This window comes from Giraffa tippelskirchi, chromosome 7, assembly GCF_054371585.1.
Source record: "Giraffa tippelskirchi isolate mGirTip1 chromosome 7, T2T-mGirTip1v1.2.pri, whole genome shotgun sequence".
NCBI classification, from domain to species: Eukaryota; Metazoa; Chordata; class Mammalia; order Artiodactyla; family Giraffidae; genus Giraffa; species Giraffa tippelskirchi.
In genome coordinates, this window is record NC_137281.1 from 50,441,660 (window position 1) to 50,461,250 (window position 19,591).

The 19,591-nt window shown below is 51.5% G+C and overlaps 1 protein-coding gene and 2 long non-coding RNA genes across 3 annotated transcripts; 2 read left to right on the forward strand and 1 right to left on the reverse strand.

The window, feature by feature from the left end:
• Positions 1–789: 789 nt before the first annotated feature.
• Positions 790–11,921, forward strand: LOC145514941 (uncharacterized). Its single transcript, XR_014060573.1, has 5 exons — positions 790–2,378; positions 2,733–6,018; positions 6,438–6,575; positions 6,672–6,823; positions 7,545–11,921. It is a non-coding gene; the product is annotated as an uncharacterized LOC145514941 (long non-coding RNA).
• MLYCD (malonyl-CoA decarboxylase) lies at positions 895–14,465 on the reverse strand. The gene is made up of 5 exons (XM_081514107.1): positions 13,875–14,465; positions 5,728–5,840; positions 4,637–4,793; positions 4,156–4,308; positions 895–2,097 (listed from the first exon to the last, which is right to left on the reverse strand). Exons 1-5 carry the CDS (start codon positions 14,415–14,417, stop codon positions 1,564–1,566), a joined length of 1,500 nt encoding a protein of 499 aa, XP_081370233.1. The 5' UTR covers positions 14,418–14,465; the 3' UTR covers positions 895–1,563.
• Positions 14,466–14,560: 95 nt separating this feature from the next.
• Positions 14,561–19,568, forward strand: LOC145514942 (uncharacterized). Its single transcript, XR_014060574.1, has 4 exons — positions 14,561–14,615; positions 14,745–14,901; positions 15,144–15,301; positions 16,949–19,568. It is a non-coding gene; the product is annotated as an uncharacterized LOC145514942 (long non-coding RNA).
• The last annotated feature ends 23 nt before the right edge of the window (positions 19,569–19,591 follow it).

A 19,591-nucleotide genomic window follows, 5' to 3' on the forward strand; every position in this document is an offset into this window, starting at 1 on the left:
CATCATCCACCCATCCACCCATCTCATCATCCACCCATCCATCCCATCATCCACCCACCCATCCATCCATCCATCCCATCATCCACCCACCCATCCATCCCATCACCCACCCATCCATCCCATCACCCAGCCATCCATCACCCACCCATCCATCCCATCACCCACCCATCCATCCATCCATCTACCTAGCACCCATCCATCATCCATCCATCATCCACCCAGCACCAATCCAGCATCCTTCATCCAGTCTTCACAGGGCACCTAAGTGTGAGGCATTCTAAGAAATAAGGCTTGACAGAAATGGAAACTTATCGATCACTGTGGAAGCTGGGTCATCAGCACACAGGGTCACTACACTACTTGCCCACTTTTGTGTCTTCTGTTTGAAGATTTTCACATACGAGGTTGAACAGAGATAAGGTGCGGAGTGTGGGAACTGGGGACTGCAGTCTCAGGCTCCGCCTGCCACATGCAAGCAGTAGGTGCCTGAACTCTTTCCAAGCTCTGGAGGGCAGTGACTTTAGGCCCGCAGAGCCCCAGCGCCTCCAGCATCAGCTCCAAACAGCACCCAGAAGGAGTCCTGTTCCACCAGAACAGAAAAAGCACAGTTTCTAGCTGTGACTGAGGTCGCATTGTGTGTTACCAGGCCTCAAGTGGCATGCTGAAGATCACAGAGCGGGCCCAGGGGCGGGTCTGGAAGGTGAAAGGCAAGGAAAGCAGGGGACCTGCCGCCTGATTCAATACCACACCCCCTGCACCCCCCACAAACCCCTTCCCCTCTGTCCTCAGGCCACCCGCTCCAGGCCGGCTTCAGAGACCAGACGTGCCTGCGGGCTGGCTGGGGACCAAGGGCACAGCTAATGAGGTCTCGGACCTCAGAGACTACCATCATGCAACAGTGAATACCCATGCGTTTAATGCCTCACAGAACAAACTTGTTCTCTGTTATGAAGTGCATTATGAACTTGAACCACTGGGACTGTCGAGTCTGTAAACCAAGTTAAATCCTGGGCGATGACAACTCTCGTGTCCAATAATTTAACTGAGTGAAGTTTGTGCAGATTCACAAACTTTTATAGTCTTGATCTCCAGAATTTAACTAGTGAGACATAGCAAGTCCTCCACCCCGTCGCCATCAGTGGAGAGAGTCGGCTAAGGCGACCACGGCTGAACCGTGTTCTGAGCTCGGAGGAGCATCCGTTGTCACCTGGGCCATCAGCCCGGGGCCTGGCGCGGCTGACCCGACCACCCAGCCCTGGGATGAGAGCTGGCTTATGAAGGCCGTGCCAGGGCACCAGGCCAGGCCGAGGCCATGACGGAATCCCCGGGGGAGAGCCCCGCGTCCCCACCCAGCCTGTGGCCACCCAGAGGTAACACGCCTTCCCTCTCGCCGTGGAAGCCGGGGCCTGGCCTCCCAGTGTGAGCCCGCCACAGGCCAGAGACCACAGTTCAACTCCGCTTTACTCTAGAAGTGCCTCTGGGGGCACAACCCCCCATCCCCACCCCCAGGAAATCGTCGTTCCCCGGGCCGGGAGACGTCCGTCGGCTTCGGTGAGTGTGACACTAGAGTTTGCTGTTCTTCTGGAACTGGGCCACCAGGCTGAGGACCTGCTCAGAGGCCTTGATGCTCTTGGAGCCGAGGTAGGCAGTGCTGTTGGCGGCCGTGTCCTCCAGGAAGTAGCGGTAGTTGACCATGAGACCGCAGGCGCCCGTGACGCCCTTGAGGCTGACGTCGGCCAGCCAATTGATGCGCCAGAGCACAGCCCCGTTCTGCAGGTGGAAGTGGGCCACGGGGTTGAGCGCATAGCCCCGGTGCTTCTCCCCGTACAGGTACCAGGCACACAGCCGCATCAGCGGGGCCTGCAGCGCCCGCGCCAGCTGCTCTGACTGCGCCCACTCGCTGCTGCTCAGCAGCGTCTGCAGCGTCTCGAGCGCGGGGCCGCCCGTGAGCTCGGCGATCTCCTGACTCTCGGAGTCCGTCAACAGTCCGCTCCGCCCGTGCTCCCTGGCTTTGGACTTGAGCAGCCCCAGGAGCCACTTGGTGAAGCCGGGGATGGGAGACAGGCTGGAGAAGGCGCCCAGCTGGGGGAGCTCCTTCTGCAGGCGCGGGGGGCGGGGGAGGAGGGGGGAGAGAACACACACACACGGTTCAGGGCCGAGCCACGGGCACGGACACCCCCGCGTTTACGGCCTACGTGTTGCGAGCCTCCGGGTGCTGCCGCGTGGCGGACGGGGCACCCTGTGTGGCGGGTTACTCTTTCTTCTCTCCAGGGACAGTTAGCAAGAATCTGACGTGTGCGGGGGTCCTGGAGGCGTCCTGCGGCCCCCAGGACAAGCCTCCCCTTGTGGTGTGTCCACCTGTACTGCCATTCGAGCAGGCAAGCTGGGGGACTCCCCTGAAATGGGAGGGGTGGGTCGCTGCAGAGTGGGGGGCCTGACTACAGCACACCAGGCCCCTCTCAGGGACTCTACTGAGGCCGCATAACCGGGTTTGACCGTGAGGCCGCACGCACCCGTGATGCCTTTGAGGCTGACGTCGGCCAGCCAGTTGCTTGGCACACGAATACCCAATGACTGTCTGTTGAATGAATAACTGATCACCCAACAATACCATGGTGGGGGCGGAGGATAGGAGGGACGGGGCGGGGGGCAAGGGTAGGTCTCCACATCAGATAACACGGTTCAATCACTGCTGATCAAATCACACAGTGACCTCAATGCTTGTTTCACAGAAGCCAGAATTTTCCAACTGAAAATGTAACATACGCTCACTACAGAAGAAACATCTTAAAGTTCACGGCAGAAGCAAAGGAAGCAGCACGCTCCAGTACTCTGAGCTGAGTGCTCTCCAGGCGGACAGAGAGGAGCTCCTCTGTCTCTGGGCAGTGTTTACAAGGCTGAGACAGCTCTCTCACACCCTGCTGTCTGGATTTACATCATGAGGATTTACAGTCCTCACTGTCGCCATTCAGGATTCAGAACCTCAACTTTAACAGCAGGATGCTATTAAGACGTAAGACGACCCCCAGACGCCCCTAACCCTGCTCCTCCCATCTTTCATAACCCGCCACGCACGCCTCTGTGGGGACAGGGCTGCGCTTCCCTCCAGATTCCCGGAACGGCTATCCTGCTCCCAGCCCAGACGGGGAGCGGACGTCAGCGGGCAGCGCGGCTCCTGGGCCGCAGATTCAGGAGCAGAGCTCGTGGGTGGGTCCCGGGACAAGGCTCCTCCTCCGACTGCCTTCCTGACCCTCGTGCTCAATCCCCCACCCCTGCCACCGTCATCAACACCTTCAGCAAAGAAGCAGAAGAGAAGGAACTCAAGAGTAACTAGAACAGGTGGCTCTTAGCACCTCTGGGGAGAGAGCGGCAGGGCGTGAGTCTAGAAGCTGGTGTCCAACTGCATCCCGAGTGCTCAGACGTAACGTGATGACTCTACTGCAAAGCGCGTGAGCATCTGAATTCCACCCTGGCCTGTCACTCTCTGAGGAGGGGCTGCAGAGGCCGCCGGGTGTGTGGAGACCACAGGAGCAGAGAGCACTGCTCTCAGAGCCCGTTCTTAACCATCTAATTATTTTACCTAAAAATGAGACTCTATGCTTTACAGTCCAACCCAGCCCCTCGTGAGATGGTTTTAAGCAGCCCAGACAGACCCACAGTGGACTGAACGTTTCTGTGTGTTTCCCAGGACAACCAAGAGACGGCAGGTATGAAAAACCACGCATCAGTGCACATACCCTCCAGCGGCCTGGTCTGAGCTCGGGGCTCCCTGCGGACCACGAGTGGGTGAGGGTGGGTGGAGGGTGCCTGTCAGGGCCAGGACTGGACCATGGGAGCCTGCTGGTGATTGTGTGCCAGGCAGAGGCAGCCCCAACAGCCCGGGTGCAGGGGCCCCCGCAGATGCCGCCGCCCTCGGGACGCATCTGAGCCTCCCAGTCCATGAGAAGCTAGTTTCGGGGGCCTTTTTCTCAGCATGTCTTCCACCTCCCGAGGAGTCTCAGGCGCCTAGGAGCTGCCAACGGGCACCTGGTACTTTTCCACCCCTCCTGCTCACCCTGGCCTGGAGCATCACCTGTCCCTGAGATGAGGGCAGGACTCCTCGGCCACCCCGAGGCGGGGACGCACAGGGCGGGACCAGGGCCCAGCCTCGCTCACCTGCAGCTCCTTCACCACTCGCTTGATGAGGAAGGCGCCCAGCTCCACGCCCTGCAGCCCCTGCTGGGTCAGGCTCAGCGAGTAGAAGACGGCCGTGGTGATCTTGTTCCGCTCCTCCGTCTCCAATGGGGGGCACTCCTTCACTATGATCGTCTGGAAAACACAAAGGACCCCGGGGTCGAGACAGAGTCTCCCTCGACCCCCCAGACCAGCTCCAGAGGCTATACACCCTGAGATCTCTCTGAAGGCGGTGGTCTCAGAACCTCCCCAGCCATGTGCACAGCGCTGTATCATTTCTATCACTTTGGATTCTCATGCAGACTGAATGGAATCATGACTCATGGCCCTTAGGCAGGCCCCTCTGGGGCCTCCATGCAGAAAGCTCCCCTCGATCCCTGGAGAAGCACGCTGGCCATCCTCCGGGGCCATAAGGCCTCACCCTGGGTCATCTCCCTGCCCTGGACCGCAGGTACACAGGTACCTGGATGCTGCTGGAGATCTCGCTGGTCAGGGCCACGTGCAGGACGATCAGGGGCTCCCCCGGTGTCGAGCAGTGAGAGAAGAAGTAGCACCTCCGGTAGGGCCCCACGCGTCGCTTCATGTCCATCCAGGTTTTAACGGGGTGCACAGCCTCAGCCCTGGCGGGGACGAGACAACAAAGCGAGAGCTTCGAGGGACTCGGGAGGACATTCAGAGAAGATCACTTTCGCGTGAAGTGGCACTGACTGAGAGGAACCAGCACTGGTGACCGTCTTACACACAAAACTGTGCTCTTAGCCCTGGTCTTAAAGACTAGTTCTCTGGGCCCTGGGGGAGCGGTTATGTGGCAGATTTTAACACAGGGGCCTGACCAGATGCCTGTCGCTGGGGGTCCTGCGTCTGCTCTGAATCTCTGAGGGCTGAAGTCATCGCTGCCTGTGGACCAGCACCGCCCGGCAGGTCCAGCCACCGCTGCTCTGTTTCAACACGAGACACAGCAGCAGCACTGTCTGCCAATCTGCCTTTCACTGTGTCCAGGGCAGGCAGGATTCACGCACTGTGTCGTGAGTTTGGAGATTCTCATCCAGGGGAGACTAAATTTTAACACCTGGTTGAGACAATGCTGTCTGGGTGACTAATGCCAACTCTTGGTCTGTGAGTCTGGGCAGTTCTGATCATGGGGGTCTCTGGGCAGAAGTGGGCTTGAAAGCTTTTAGACGTTTATTATTATCATTTATTTTTTGGCTATGCCATGTGGCATGCAGGATCTTAGCTCCCTGATCAGGGACCAAACCCGTGTCCCCTGCAGTGGAAGCGCAGAGTCTCAACCACCGGACTGCCAAGGAAGTCCCCCGAGGGCTTTAAATATGAGCATGGAGCCGAGACCCCACATGCAGGTTCACTGGCAGAAGGACCAGTTTCTACCTGCGCCCTTTTCTCCTCCATGGTCTCAGCCATCATCTGCTAGGACAGCCACCCCTGGGAATGTTTGGGTTTTATCAGGCTTGCGAGAAAACGTACACGGGTGGGGAGGCAGGGAATGGAGGCTGGCTTTCAGCTGAAATCTAGGCAGAGCAGCAGCGTTACACTCACTCGCTGATTCTCTGGAGCACTTCGCAGGGTGAATGCCAGGTGACCCGCTCCAGGTTCAGGAACCCCGAGGCAAACCACTCCGAGAGCATGTTTTTCAGTACCCCGTTCATTTCCTGAAATGGAGAGGAGAGAACACTGACCTTCCGTGGGGAAGACGTCCGTCCAGCCCATCCCCGAGGCATCGCTGGGAATCAGACAGGAAGACGTGATACGAGAGAGCCCTGGGCAAGAGTGTGTGCTGAGACAGCCGGACAGACAGAACGCAGCGCTATTCCTTCCCTTCTCCCACTGGTAAGACAGCCGACTGGAGAGTTCAAGTTGAACCAAGTTCCCCAGGTCAGATAATGAGTTCCGGTTCATTCACCACCGTGGACACTGCTACGCACGTGAGTTAAGCTGACGCTAAATGGTGTGTTGTGGAGCAAATGTGGACACCCTCTCAGGACCAGTCTTTGATTCGCCAAGACATCCATCCTTCTTTCTTAAGAGAAATAAGTACTGGCTCCTGGCCCCACATTTCGACAACTCTAAGGTGTGTGTGTGTTTTCCTATTTTTAATGTCTCGGAACTCAGGACCCATCTCTAGAGTGACGGCGGGTCACGGCTGAATTGGCAGCATTCTTTCCTTTCCTGAGTGGCCGTAGAATAATAGTGCATCTGGCAATCTGTGTGTTGAAATTTGACATTATTCTAATTTCACTTTTTTACAGCGAATCCGCTTCCAAAAATGATCTGAGTCAACTTTACCATCAGAGAGACATTCACAGTGCAACTTTGAGGAAGAATAGAATGAGAGGTGCGTGAGGAGAGGACGCGGCTTAGTCTGATGACCTCAGGCCAAATAAGTGGTAAGCTTTGTGACAGCCAGAGAGGAGGGGACACCCAAAGCAAGAGACACGGCTGTTGTTCCTCAATAGTTGTGTCCCTTTCTTCCACACCAACAGAAGCCTCACTTTTTAGCCGGGCACATGGGTGTTCAGAACAAAGCCTGCATGGCAGCTGAGGGTAGCCACATCACCGAGTTCTGGCTGCTCAGATGTAAGCGTTGGAAGGTGATGTGATGGTTAGAGCTACAGCAGCCATCTTGGGCCGTAAGGTAACTTTGAGGATGAAAGTTTTTCAGGGAAGAGCAACAAACAGAAGTCTGGGTCAACTGAGGGCACCACAGAGCGGGATCAGCCCTGGGCTGCCCACCTCCAGACTTCTCAATGAGACAAGCTTCTCTTGTTCAAACCACCATTGTTCTTGAGTCTCTGTTACTTAAGATGAGCTACATACTAACAGATACACTGAATATTATTACTGAATAACAGCAAACATCTCTGTTTGTCTGGGACAGAACTGATTTTATGAATCCCTGTATAGGAATCACAAAGACCATGATGGATAACACCTGTTAAACTGTACACAAGCTGTGAAACTGTTAAAGGGCCATTTCACATCCTAATCCCTGGTAGAAGCTCAAAGGACTTAGAACCTTGTCACTTGAGGATACGTTGCAGGCATGGGGTTGGTGGCTCAGAAAGGGTTTCAGAATGAAGTGAGGTCCATCTTTAAACACTGAAGGTCTGGGGCACAGAAGAGGCCCCATGGGGGTGAGAAGTGGGGGGTAAGTCATCTAGGACCAACTAGGGGAAGCGAAGTCAGACTCCATGTAAAGAACATTCGTGTAGCTGGGGCTGCCCATGGAGTTCCTCTTGGCAGAGAGTGGCCCTTCCCATGGAATGGGAAGGGCACAGGGTGGCAAGAACACAGCGGAGATGTTTTGTTTAGAGGGCCATATGACCTCTAATTCCTCTTCACTCTTTACCCCACAGTCTAGTCTCCTTCACTGGGCTCTCAGCTCCATAAGCGTGGAGGTCATTTCTGATTCATTCCTCTGGTTCTCAAAGCATCAGTGGGGTCTCCCATGTGGAATATGATCAACGGATTGATGGCAAATGAAAAAGAGAAGACACCCTGGAGAATGGCGACTGGAAGTAGTGGGAAGGGAGAGAGAGGGATGGCTTCCTGGTCAACACAGATGGCTTCTTATAAAACTCTCTTTCCTGCATGGACTACAGTGGTTCAGTCTTCCTGGGGTCCTCGCACACTCTCGAGTGTGCACTAAACACCAGCACCCTCTCCCCAGAGAAATGCAAACACATTGGTAAAACTCTGCATAGAATTTCCTGGGTTTCATGGACTCCTTTGAAACTCATCTATGGATCATCCCCAGGGGTCCCTGGATCCCAGGCTGGGGACCTCGGCTCTGAAAGGTCAGGAACGGACCAGTCAAGTTCCATGTAGGATGTATTGGCATCTCTGTGACACATGTAATAGGAAAAACCCGGGAAAAAATCTAGCTTCAGTGCTAGTTCAGTTTAATTATGAAAGGAATGGTCTGGCTGATGAAGTGGCCTCCCCTCTAAGTCCCTTCGTTCTATTCTGAGCTACTGACAGCTATAAAATGTGACACTGGACACGAGATCTGGGAATCTAGGTTAAAGGTGACCCATCTCCCCTGCTCAGGGCCATCAGGACCGCAGCTGTTCAGGCTGGAATCAGGCGCCAAGGGCAGTAAGGTTGCTGGATCTCTGACCGTGGAAGGAGAGGGAAGGGCTATGTGTGTGTCAGCCTCAGGAATTCAGAAATTGTTCATCAGCAATCCAGGACTTGAATATGCCAACTGCTGGCACAACATTCTTATGTACAAATAAGTTCATCTCTTAGTCTGGCTGACAGAACTTAGTAGAACCATGAGGACCACCAGGTTAACTTACAAACAGGACAAGTCACCAGAGGAAGTTTATGACAAAGTGTCTTTGGCTGGGCGCTGCGATGGTGGTGTGGGGACCTGGCTGGATAAGAGCTTGGTCCCTTCTCCTATGTTCTGCCTGGACTTCTATTAAGGTTTCCACAGCCTTCACCATAATTTCTGTGTTCAAATTTCCCATCATTTCCCAAACGCCTGCCCCACTCTGCACATCGCTGATGATGCCTACATTCTCGGCTGGAATGGAAGTTCCCTTGGCTTCACTGGGGGTTTTATCTGTAAGAAACTTAACTCTTCAACTTAAAAGGGCTTTTGGAAAGAACTCTGCAGAAAATCAAACAGCCTGTAACCAGGACACACAGGAAGCACACTCCACCCCGCAAAAGGCACACACTGTGCACCCTGCTCAGTGTGCGGCTGACGCACAACTGCAAGTTCTCAGGGCGTCTCCTGCAGGAGGAGAGTGACTGACAGGTGGATTGGACTCACGCCTTGGAGCCCAAAGCCCTCCTCAGGAAAGAACACGCAGATTCAGGCTTTTGGTCACATGTCCAGGCATCAGAATTAGCCTCTCAACTCACTTGGAACTTCAACAGAGAAGAGCTTTTTTAACAAAAAGAACATTTGATCTTGTAAGCCAAGGCACCGCTTCTTTTCCTGGTATAATTAAGTTGCTTTGTGGGTTTGATATCAGCCCCCCATCCCACCCCTGCCACCAACAATGGATGACTGATTATTATTCTATTTCCTATGGTTAAAACTCAGTGGGGGGAGGGCGGGGAGAGGTCCTGTGATCAGAGAATTCAAGGACACTGACAAGTCCCTTTCCTACAGAATCCTTAATTATGACAACAACTAAAATGCCTTTCTTGGAATAACTCCATCAAGATCAGTTCACTTACTACCATCCAAGAAGTTCTACAAAGCGGCATCAGATGGATAGACCACAGGAGTGGGGACTTGGGATGGATCAAGAAGTCCCAGGCTGACCCTCTGAGACACTCGGGCTCCTCACGACCTTCTAAGTTAACAGGTGGCAAAATCCAGCTTCTCAGCAGTGGATCAGCTATCTTGAGAACCACAGCACAAACATTTCACCTCTGCTGGGTTGTACAAACTTTCCCCATAGCACTTGCATCTTCCCAGCAGAGACTTGACATTGACTCTGAACTTCCTATCAAGAAGAATTAATAAACCTTATCTGATTTAAATTATCTGACAAAGATTTGTATAGTCAAAGCCATGGTTTTTCCAGTAGTCATGTATGGATGTGAGAATTGGACCATAAAGAAGGCTGAGCGCTGAAGAACCGATGGTTTCATATTGTGGTGCTGGAGAAGACCCTAGAGAGTCCCTTGGACACCAAGGGGATCAAACCAGTCAATCCTAAAGGAAGTCAACCCTGAATACTCACTGGAAGGACTGACTGCTGAAGCTGACGCTCCAATACTTTGGCCACGTGCTGTGAAGAGCCGACTCATTGGAAAAGACCTGGATGCTGGGAAAGATCGAAGGTGGGAGGAGAAGGGGATGACAGAGGATGAGATGGTTGGATGGCATCACTGACTCGACGGATATGAGTTTGAGCAAGCTCTGGTAGGTGGTGAAGGACAGGAAAGCCTGGCGTGCGGCAGTCAACGGAGTTGCAAAGAGCTGGATATGATTGAGTGAGTGAACAACAAGAACACGGCAGGGGATCCACGCCCGCCTGGACTCCTGCCTAGGGCTTCGCGCTGGGCTCCACAGGGATGGAAGTGTCAGGCTTCCAGAATCTTCCTCTATTTCCAATGATCACAGACCTCAGTCAGAGACCAACATCTTGACAAACTGCCCTCACTGGTAACCATGTTTTCAGCCGAGCTCCACAGTACCTCTCGGGGCATTTCTTAGAAGAGAAGCAGGCTGACCTTGGGCAGACTGACCGCTGGCAGTCTCTCACCTCAGCGCAGGGCCTGTTGGCCCAGGACAGTGAAGGGACTGGGCAGTGGTCCCCTAAAATCACGCTTCTAACCGGAAGATGGCAAAGACAGCAACAGGAGCCAGCCCCTCCTCCCCTACCTGGTGTGCCTTCCACAGTACCCACTATTCTGTGAGACATCCAATCAGCCTCCTTTTGGGCCTACCACTTGCCGGCGGTTATTCTAAAAATGCCTCTGTGCTCACAAGATCCAGTAACCAAGAAGCTCCGAGATCCAGCAGACTGAGTCCACAGTAGAGCAATGCCGAGGCCTGAGTCCCTAGCAGCTCTCGTTCACCTGACATTACCTGGCAGCTCCAGAGGTTGGCAGGGCCCAGGGGAGAAGCACATCTGTGTGATGGGGTGCTGGGTGCACAGCAGGGGTGCTGGCCCCTGGGGATGCAGGGCTCCCGCTCTAAAGCTTCGAGGGCCAAACCTCTGCTGGTTGCCTACACTGAATTCCTAAAAGCCAAAAGCTCTAGCTGCGCTGCCTCTTAAATGTGGCTGCAAAATCCCGAATCAAACAGAAGAGATGGGATCAAGATGGACCACACACACTAGGTGATTCTGGGGGCAAATTACTGCATCAGGTCCCAGTGACAACTTCTATGGATTAAAAAACCTGTGTCAGGGAAGAAGGAAACCAGTTTAGTAACTAATGTCTCACCGCATCGGAGAATGGAGAACCGGAGGCGACATCAGAAACTGCCCAGGGTGAGGGCAGCCCCAATGTCCTGTAGGATGACTCTCGGCCGCAAAGAAACCGTCCACGGCCCCCAGGGCTTGGTTCCAGGCTCAGACCCTTGAGTGGGGCAGTCTGACCTCAGGACAAATGGGGGTGGTTAGCTGCCAGCTTTGCTGGACAGCGGGGCACTCAGGAGTCCAACTCACACTTCATGACTTGGCTACACAGTACAAGGTCCCCAGTTTCCCAGGAGCTGGTCGTCTAGTTGCAGGGCAACAATATATTCAAAGGCTAGATTCTGTGGTTAACGCGTCTGAATGGTACAGACAGTTTCATACCTATGAAGCTCAAAACAGGGTGAGGCTCAGTCCACCCTGAGCTGGACTGGCTGGAAAAGTCCAGAAAATGAGCTGGGGGTGAAGGCAGCTCCTACTCTTCACAGGAATCACGAGGGATGCGGGTTCAGGAACTTTCCATCCAGGAGCCAGCCTGGCTGGAGAGGAGGGTCCGTGGAGAGGAGCGAGACATGCTGGGGGAACTGGGATGTACAGGGAGGCTGGTGGGCAGCAAAAATGCCAAAGGACAGACACCGAGGGCCAGCCTTCCGGCCATGTGAAGTTTGATGATTTTTTTTTCAACAGAAGAGTAGAGACTGACCTGAGGCTTCAGAAAAAGGTGGGCGCCGAGGTGGCTGGTACGATGGAAGCTTGCACAGTCTTGCAAATATAAACACACTCACAACTAGAGAACATTAAACTCCTGCCTCAGGGAAAGCAAATAAAACAATGCCATTAATCGACGGGTTGTTTCACCTTCCCTTCGGTTTTATAGTTCAGTTCAGTTCAGTTAGGTCGGCACTGAGAGAGTCAGTGTGCCGTGGTGGAGTACACACCTGCAGTCGTGGCAGGGCTTGGGCGCAGGCGCTCTTACCAGCTCTGTGCTCTGGGGGCTGCACTGGGACAAGCTTCAGTCACCTCATCTGTCAGGCAGTCCCCACGTCTTGCTGAGGATGAAATGAGCTAGTGAATGAAAGGCACTTACAGCTACTGTGTCTGCAGTTAACTCTGTGTGCTCGAAGGGGAGCTCCCGGACCACGCAACCTTGGAGGCTGGAGCACGCATGGTACAATACGGCCAGCCAATGGATGGCTGAATGGATGGGCGGATGGGCAGGGGGTTTCACTGTGGGCCAGGTGACAGACATCCCATCTAATTCTCAAGTCTCCTAGGCCATGAAAATTTAGTTTCAGAAGGCTTTCAGAAGCACTGGTCTCTGTCTCAAAGGAAAAAAAAAGTCTGCTTGGATTGCAGACTAAACCCAAGACTCTCTTAGGAGGAATGGGAATGTCTGCAGGGTGTGGCACACAAGGTCTCGGCCTTTCAGAGGAGATTTAGTTGGGAACACTCAATTTAACACACTCAGAATTCAAGACCGACTTGGTGCTAATGCAATAAACCACCAAGGTTCTCAGCTCGGCCCTAGGTAACACTTAGCAGTGTAGATCAGCCAGCTACTAAGAGCAGTCAAATCATAGCCTCTATTATCAACCTGAGATTAATCCTAACTACACCCAGTTTTTATGCATCTAAGGCTAAGAAAGTTTCTGATAAACACCAGAACTCACAAAGCATGATGGGGATATAAACTGTAGCATATAGAGCCCAGGAAATTTGGATTTGGGTGGATGGTCAGTCATTCTTACTTGCTCTGAGTTCTTGGTCAAGTCATGTGAATTTATGTGGCCTGTTTCCTTTACTGTAAAAGGTAACATATCACTTCCCCAAGAGGAAGGATATGAACATGAAAACCATCATGAAAGGTGTTAACAGTTCCTAAAGGAATCAGGACATAATCCTTTTAAGCATTCACTTCCTTTCTAAGCCAACTGCACTTGATAAAGTTCTGAATGTCAGAACTTTCTAAAATGTTTACAGCATTTTTGGTTTGCTAAAGAGCAAATTAGTGGTCCATACTTAGTATCAATGGAATACAAGGACTATATTCAACTATTAGCCACCTTTCAAGTCATCATTATTTAAATCTTAAATTATTTGTTCACATCTAAGGTGGGCTCACTGCGCTAAGTGCCTGATTACCCAAGGAGACAACTTAGAATCCTGTTTTAGGGCTGAACTCCGGCAGGTGCAACGCCCAGCCCGGGGCCACGTGGCAGAAACAATAGAGGGCACCCAGACTCTTGGACGGTGGTGACCTCGAGTTCTAGTCACCTCTGTACGTTTCACAGGGTTTTTCAGGATAATGGCTCACACAGCTGGCGCTACAAGTTAAGTTACCTTTTGTTGACCCCATCCAGGTTTTCAGAAAGTTACCCGATGCTCTGTTTGGTACTCATTCAAGTGTACCGCACAGACGAAATCTCTCAGGTAAGACAATAAAACAGAGAACTTTATAGAGCATGCTCATCAGGAATGAGGCGTGACAGTCACCTTGAAAGTAAGCGGGTGCCAAGACTGGAGCCAGTTGAGGCTTGAGTGAGGCAAGGATTCGGAAAGCATGGGAAGGAAGGGGGGCGGGGTTCAGGGGCTGTGACTCTCGGAGAAGCGGACACGGCTCCAGGCAAGGGAATGTGGAGTGTTTGGGGCTTGAGGGGCGAGGGCCGCCAAGGGTCAGCGGACCTGGGCACTAGGCGGGGGCGCGGCCCGGGCGGTCTCCGCCCCCAGGAGGTCCAGGGGCGGCCCGGGCGGTCCCCGCCCCAACGAAGTCCGGGGGCGGCCCGGGCGGAGCCTTACCCGGATATGCGGCCCCTCCACTAGCTTGAGGGCTTGCGCCTCGAGCAGGTCGGCCCGCAGCCGCACCAGGAAGCGCACGCCGCCCTCCATCTTGCTGATGTGGTGGAAGAGGCTGCGGTAGCGCGGCACTAGCGCGTAGCGCAGCCGGTCCTCGGCCTGCAGCAGCACGGCTGCCTCCCGCGGCTGCTGGCGCAGCTGGAGCACGCCGGCGCTCTGCTCGGCCACCTGGCTGTGGTCTACGCCGAAGCCGCGCGCCAGGCGGCCCAGGAGCTCGGCGCGCTCGGCCGTCTCGGCCAGGCCGCCGTAGAAGCTCACGAAGTCCGCGCACTGGTTCTCCGCCCGCGCCGGCGTCTTCTCGCGCAGCTCATAGGCTGGCATCGCGGGTACGGCGCGGTGCAGCAGCTCGTCCATGACCCGCTCCAGGGCGCCGGCCGCCGCCGGCCGCCGGCTCGACAGCCGGGGTCCTGGCGGCTGCGGCTGCCGCGGGGGTAGCCGCAGCCGGAGGAGGCGCCCGGCAGACAGGCTTGGCCCGAGGACTCGCATGGCGCGCGTCGACAGCTGCCTGGGGAACGCCGCCGCCGCCGCGCTTCCGGCTTCCGGCGCGCGCGCCCGCCCCATTGGCCGAGGCTGAGAGACGGCGGGGCGGCGACCAATCGAGGGTGGGAGGAGGCGAAGCGACGGGGGACGGGGCGGGGCGACGGGGCGGGGCGGAGCGCGGCGCCAGGCCAAGTGCGGCCAAAGGTAACACGGACCGCGACCAATCCGAGGGCCGAGCGGCGGCGGGGCGGCTTGGGTTGGCGAGTTAAGGAGCGGCCCCTGCCCTGTCACCTGTTCGCCCAAAGTCACCTCCTCTGTCCCCCTCTCCTCCAGGGCCGAGCTCTCCAGCCCTAAGGAACATGACAGTCACCCAGGGGACGTATTACACACGCAGATTCCTGGCCCGACTCCAGAGATTCTCGGAGTGTCTGGGGCAGGGGCGCAGGCATCTGCGTGCCTACGAAGTACGCTAGCGGTCGTTTCTGGCAAGGTAGGTCGCCTCTGTCTCGACCCCTGTCTGGCGCTCTCGCTTGCACAGATGACCCCCAGAGCTTCAGGGCTCCGCCCTCCTGAGCTCCGGACCCAGGCGTCCAGTTGCCTGCTGGAGCGCTTTCTCACTGATGCGGCAAACGGGGCTCTCCCAAGCGGCTTGTGCCCCACCCTGTCCCTCTTCCCTTGGTCCTCATTCATTCGTTCCCTCAGTCAACAGAGTGTTTATTAACCGCCTTGTAGGTGCCACTCATTCAACAGAGTGTTTATTAACCGCCTGGCAGGTGCCAGGTCCTGCACTAGGCACAGAGATAAAATAGTGAACGACAGACCTGATCGTGCCCCCATGGAGTTTACATTCTAACAAAGGAAAACAGACCACGGCATAACTACTGGTTGTGGTAAGTGCTATAAGGGAAATAAACTGTGTGGAGTGATATAACTGGGCCAGCGTGGACAGGGTCATCAAGGAAGGCCTCTTCCCCACAAGCTCACGAGCGGGAGCGCAGGGTGTCGTTATCAGTTACTAATCCTGTTCTCACTTGCTCCACAACCAAATGCAAGCACCCTCTTCCACCGCTGGAGGGAGCACCACTTGGTAACACCTCTGTGTAGGGGGGAGGGGGTGCCTTTGCAATATCTCTCAGCATTGCAAACTGGCCCAGCAATTTGCACAGATAAATCCTCCATCTGCTGAATGGGCTAATGATAAGAATGGGCTAATCTTCCTAGGAGAGATGATTTCCTCCCCTAGGAAGTGAGGCTCTGACTTCCCTTCTGTTGTCTCCTCCTCCTCCTCCTAGTCCCAACCCCATACCACATTGGTGGGAGAATACCACATACCAGCCTTGTCCCCTACGGAGCAAAACTGCAGGAGGCATGAGGAATATGTGGGGCTTTTGCTCCACTCATATGGAAATCCAAAGCGTCCTTTGTTCAAGGAGGGGAAAAAGCCAGTGCCTGGCTGCCTAGATACCAAAACTACCCTAGAACCGTCTGGTCCAAGTGTTATGGTATAAAAAAGCCGAGGGGTAGCAGTTCTTTATGGTGCTAGCCATTGCTCTAATCTTACAGGGCTCCTTAGGCGGAGACACAGACATGCAAAACCTTCTGAGGGCTTGGCAGTGGCTTCTGAGCCTGAACTAGTTCACCTTCACTAAGGAAGTGGCAAAGACACCTCTCTAGCTGGTGAAAGGAGTCTGCCCGGGCCAGACAGGCTGCTCTGGTGCTTGACCTCATGTTCCCTGTTCCGTGTGCTCTCATCTGTCTGGGATACCCAGCCTTGCTGCAGGAACCTTGTCCACTGCTTAATTACTAATATTCGCTTAAAGTACAGTTCTCAATCCCTCTTCCATCTCCCTACCTTTTCACATACTTTTTTTTAAATTGAAGTATGGTTGAATTATAATGTGTTAATTTCTGCTGTACAGCAAAGTGACTCAGTCATATATATGTATACATTCTTCTTCATATTCTTTTCCATTGTGGTTTATCACAGGATATTGAATATAGTTCTTGGTCCTCTACAGTAGGACCTTGTTGTTATCCTTTCTATACATACCAGTTTGCATCTGCTAATCCCAGACTCCCAATCCAATCCTTTCCCAGCTCCTTCCTCCTTGGCAACCACCAGTCTGTTCTCTATGTCCTTGATATTGTCTCATAGATAGGTTCATTTGTATTATCTTTTAGATCCCACATATAAGTGATATCATATGGTATTTGTCTCTTTCTTTCTGATTTACTTCACTTAGTATGATAATCTCTGCTGCTGCTACTAAGTCGCTGCAGTCGCGTCCGACTCTGTGCGACCCCATAGACGGCAGCCCACCAGGCTCCCCCGTCCCTGGGATATTCCAGGCAAGAGTACTGGAGTGGGGTGCCATTGCCTTCTCCGATGATAATCTCTAGCTGCATCCATTCATATAATTTCCTTTTTTCTGATAAATAGGAGGTTTTAATGTATAAAAAGTGAATTAAGCAGCTCCTGGAACACATATAATTTCTTGATTCTGTTTTTCTCTGTGTTCATAATTATTTTTCTCTAGGTGTCAACTGCCATTCTCTGCTTCTCCCTGCTTATTCCCTTGGTTCAAAACACTGCCCTAATCCAAGACTGAAATTGAGAAAACAATTCCATTTACAAGCGTATCAAAAAGAAAAAAATACTTAAGAATAAATTTAACCAAGGACATCTAGGACATGTACGCTGAAAACAACAGAACACTGAAATTAAAGAAGATCCAATTAAATGGAAAGATATTCTGTGTTCATGAGTTGGAATATTTAATATTGTTAAGATGGTAAAACTGCCCAGATTATTATGCAGATTCAATGCAATCTCTATCAAATCCTCTTTGCAGAAATGGAAAAGTTCAGCCTGAAATTCAAAATGAAAATGCCAGAGGCCCTGAATAGCCAAAACCACTTCTTTATTTGTTCTTTAAAAAGAACAAAGTTGGAAGATTCACACTTCCTGATTTCAAAACTCACTACAAATTTACAGTATCCAAAACAATGTGGTACTGGCAAAAAGGCAGACATATAGATCGATGGGAGAAAATTGAGAGTCCAGAAATAAACCTATGCATCTGTGGTCTGCTGATTTCTCACAAGGTTTCTATGACCATTGAATGGAAGAAAGAATAGACTTTTCAACAAATGGGACCAGAACAACTGGATATCCACATGCAAGAGAATGAATCCGATGTCTACCTCACACCATACACAGAAATTAACTTAAAATGTATCAACGACCTAAATATAAAACTCTCAGAAGGGAAAATAGGTGTAAATCTTCATGACATTAGACTAGGCAATGGTTTCTTAAATTTGACACCAAAAGCAAAAACAACAAAATAAAAATAAACTGACTTTATCAAAATTAAAAACTTTCATGCATCCAAGGACATTAAGAAGAAAGTGAAAAGACAATCCACAGAATGGGAGAGATACTTGAAAATCACATATCTGATAAGGATCTAGTATCTAGAATGTATAAAGAATTCCTATAATTGGATATCAAAAAGATAACCTAATTTAAAAAGGGCACAGGAATTTAAATAATCATTTCTCCCAAGAGGATATGTACACGACTAATAAACACATGAAAAGATTCTCAACATCAGTAGTCATTAGGGAAATGCAAATCAAAATCACAGCATGCTATCACTTCAAATCCACTGGCATGGCAATAATAATAATTACAACAACAGTAACAACACTCAAGTAAGTGTTGGTGAGGATATTGAGAAATTGGAACTGTCATACATGGTGGGGATGTAAGATGGTGCTGTGCGTGTGTGCTGAGTTACTCAATCATGTCCATCTCTGCGACCCTATGGACTTGTAGCCCACCAGACTCCTCTGTCCATGGGATTCTCCAGGCAAGAATACTGGAGTGGGTTGCCATTCCTTTCTCCAGGGTATCTTCCCAACCCAGGGATCGAACCCAGGTCTCCTGTGTTGCAGGCGAATTCCTTACTGTCTGAGCCACCAGGGAAGCCCAAAATGGTGCTGCCATTGTGGAAATTATTTTGGTAGCACCTTAAGAAGTTTTGTTTTTTTTTTCACCTGAAGAACTTAAACACAGAGTTACCATATGGCCCAGCAACTCCACTGCTAAGTGTATGTTCACAGTAAAACGTGAATACAAACGTTCACAGCAGCATTATTCAAAATTAAAAACAGCCCAAACATCCATGACTGGATGAATGGAATAAACCCAATGTCATATATCTACAAAAGGGAATATTAACAGTCATCAATAGGTGTGGAATACTGATACATGTTGCAACATGGATGAGTCTGGAAACCATTATGCCAAGTGAAAGAAGCCAGATACAAAAGACCATGTTTTGTATGATCCTATTTATGTGAAATCTCTAGAACAAGTCTATAGAAAAATCTATACAGACAGAGAGTAAATTAATGATTGCCTAGCACTGTGAGAGGGGAGAATTGGGATTGACAGCTCATGGGTGTGGAGTTCTTTTTGGCTGATGGAAATGATCTGGAATTATACAGTGATGACTGCACAACATGAATGTACTAAAACCTCCCAAATCGCACACTTTAAAATGGTTGAAAGAGGCACAAACTTCCAGTTACGAAATGGATTAGTCACACGTATAAAATGTACAGCATGAGGAATATAGTCAATAGTTACGTAATATCTTTGTATGGAGACAGATGGTAACTAGACTTGCCAGTGGTCATTTTGTAGAGAAACACTGAATTGCTATGTTGTGTAACAGGAAGTAGCACAGTGTTGTAGGTCAATTATACTTCAAAAACAAACTCAAAGAAAAAAAAGACCAGGTTGGTGGTTACCAGAGGCAAGGATGGAGGTAGACGAAAGGTACAAAATTCCACTCGTAAGATAAATAAGTACTAGGGCTGTAAGGTACAACATGATTAATATAATTAACACTGTTGTATGTCCCATATGAAAGCTGCTATTAAAGAGTAAATCCTGAGTTCTCATCATAAGGGGGAATTCTTTTCCTACTTCTTTTTTAATTTATATGCAGTGATGGATGTTCACTAAATTTATTGTGGGAATCATTCCATGATGTATGTAAGTCAAATCATGCTGTACACCTTAAACATCTGTCAATTTTATCTCAGTAAAAGTGGAAAGAAAAAATAAAATGGTTAAAATAAAAATTTTATGTTATGTGGATTTTATA

What these genes read in the sequence shown, in the direction of transcription:
- MLYCD (XM_081514107.1), bottom strand. Translation starts at nt 14,417, where the DNA reads ATGCGAGTCCTCGGGCCAAGCCTGTCTGCCGGGCGCCTCCTCCGGCTG. An exon ending in TGGAGGGGCCGCATATCCGG is followed by an intron (nt 5,841 to 13,874) that starts GTAAGGCTCCGC and finishes TCTCCATTTCAG; the next exon opens with GAAATGAACGGGGTACTGAA. An exon ending in GAGTGGTGAAGGAGCTGCAG is followed by an intron (nt 2,098 to 4,155) that starts GTGAGCGAGGCT and finishes CCGCGCCTGCAG; the next exon opens with AAGGAGCTCCCCCAGCTGGG.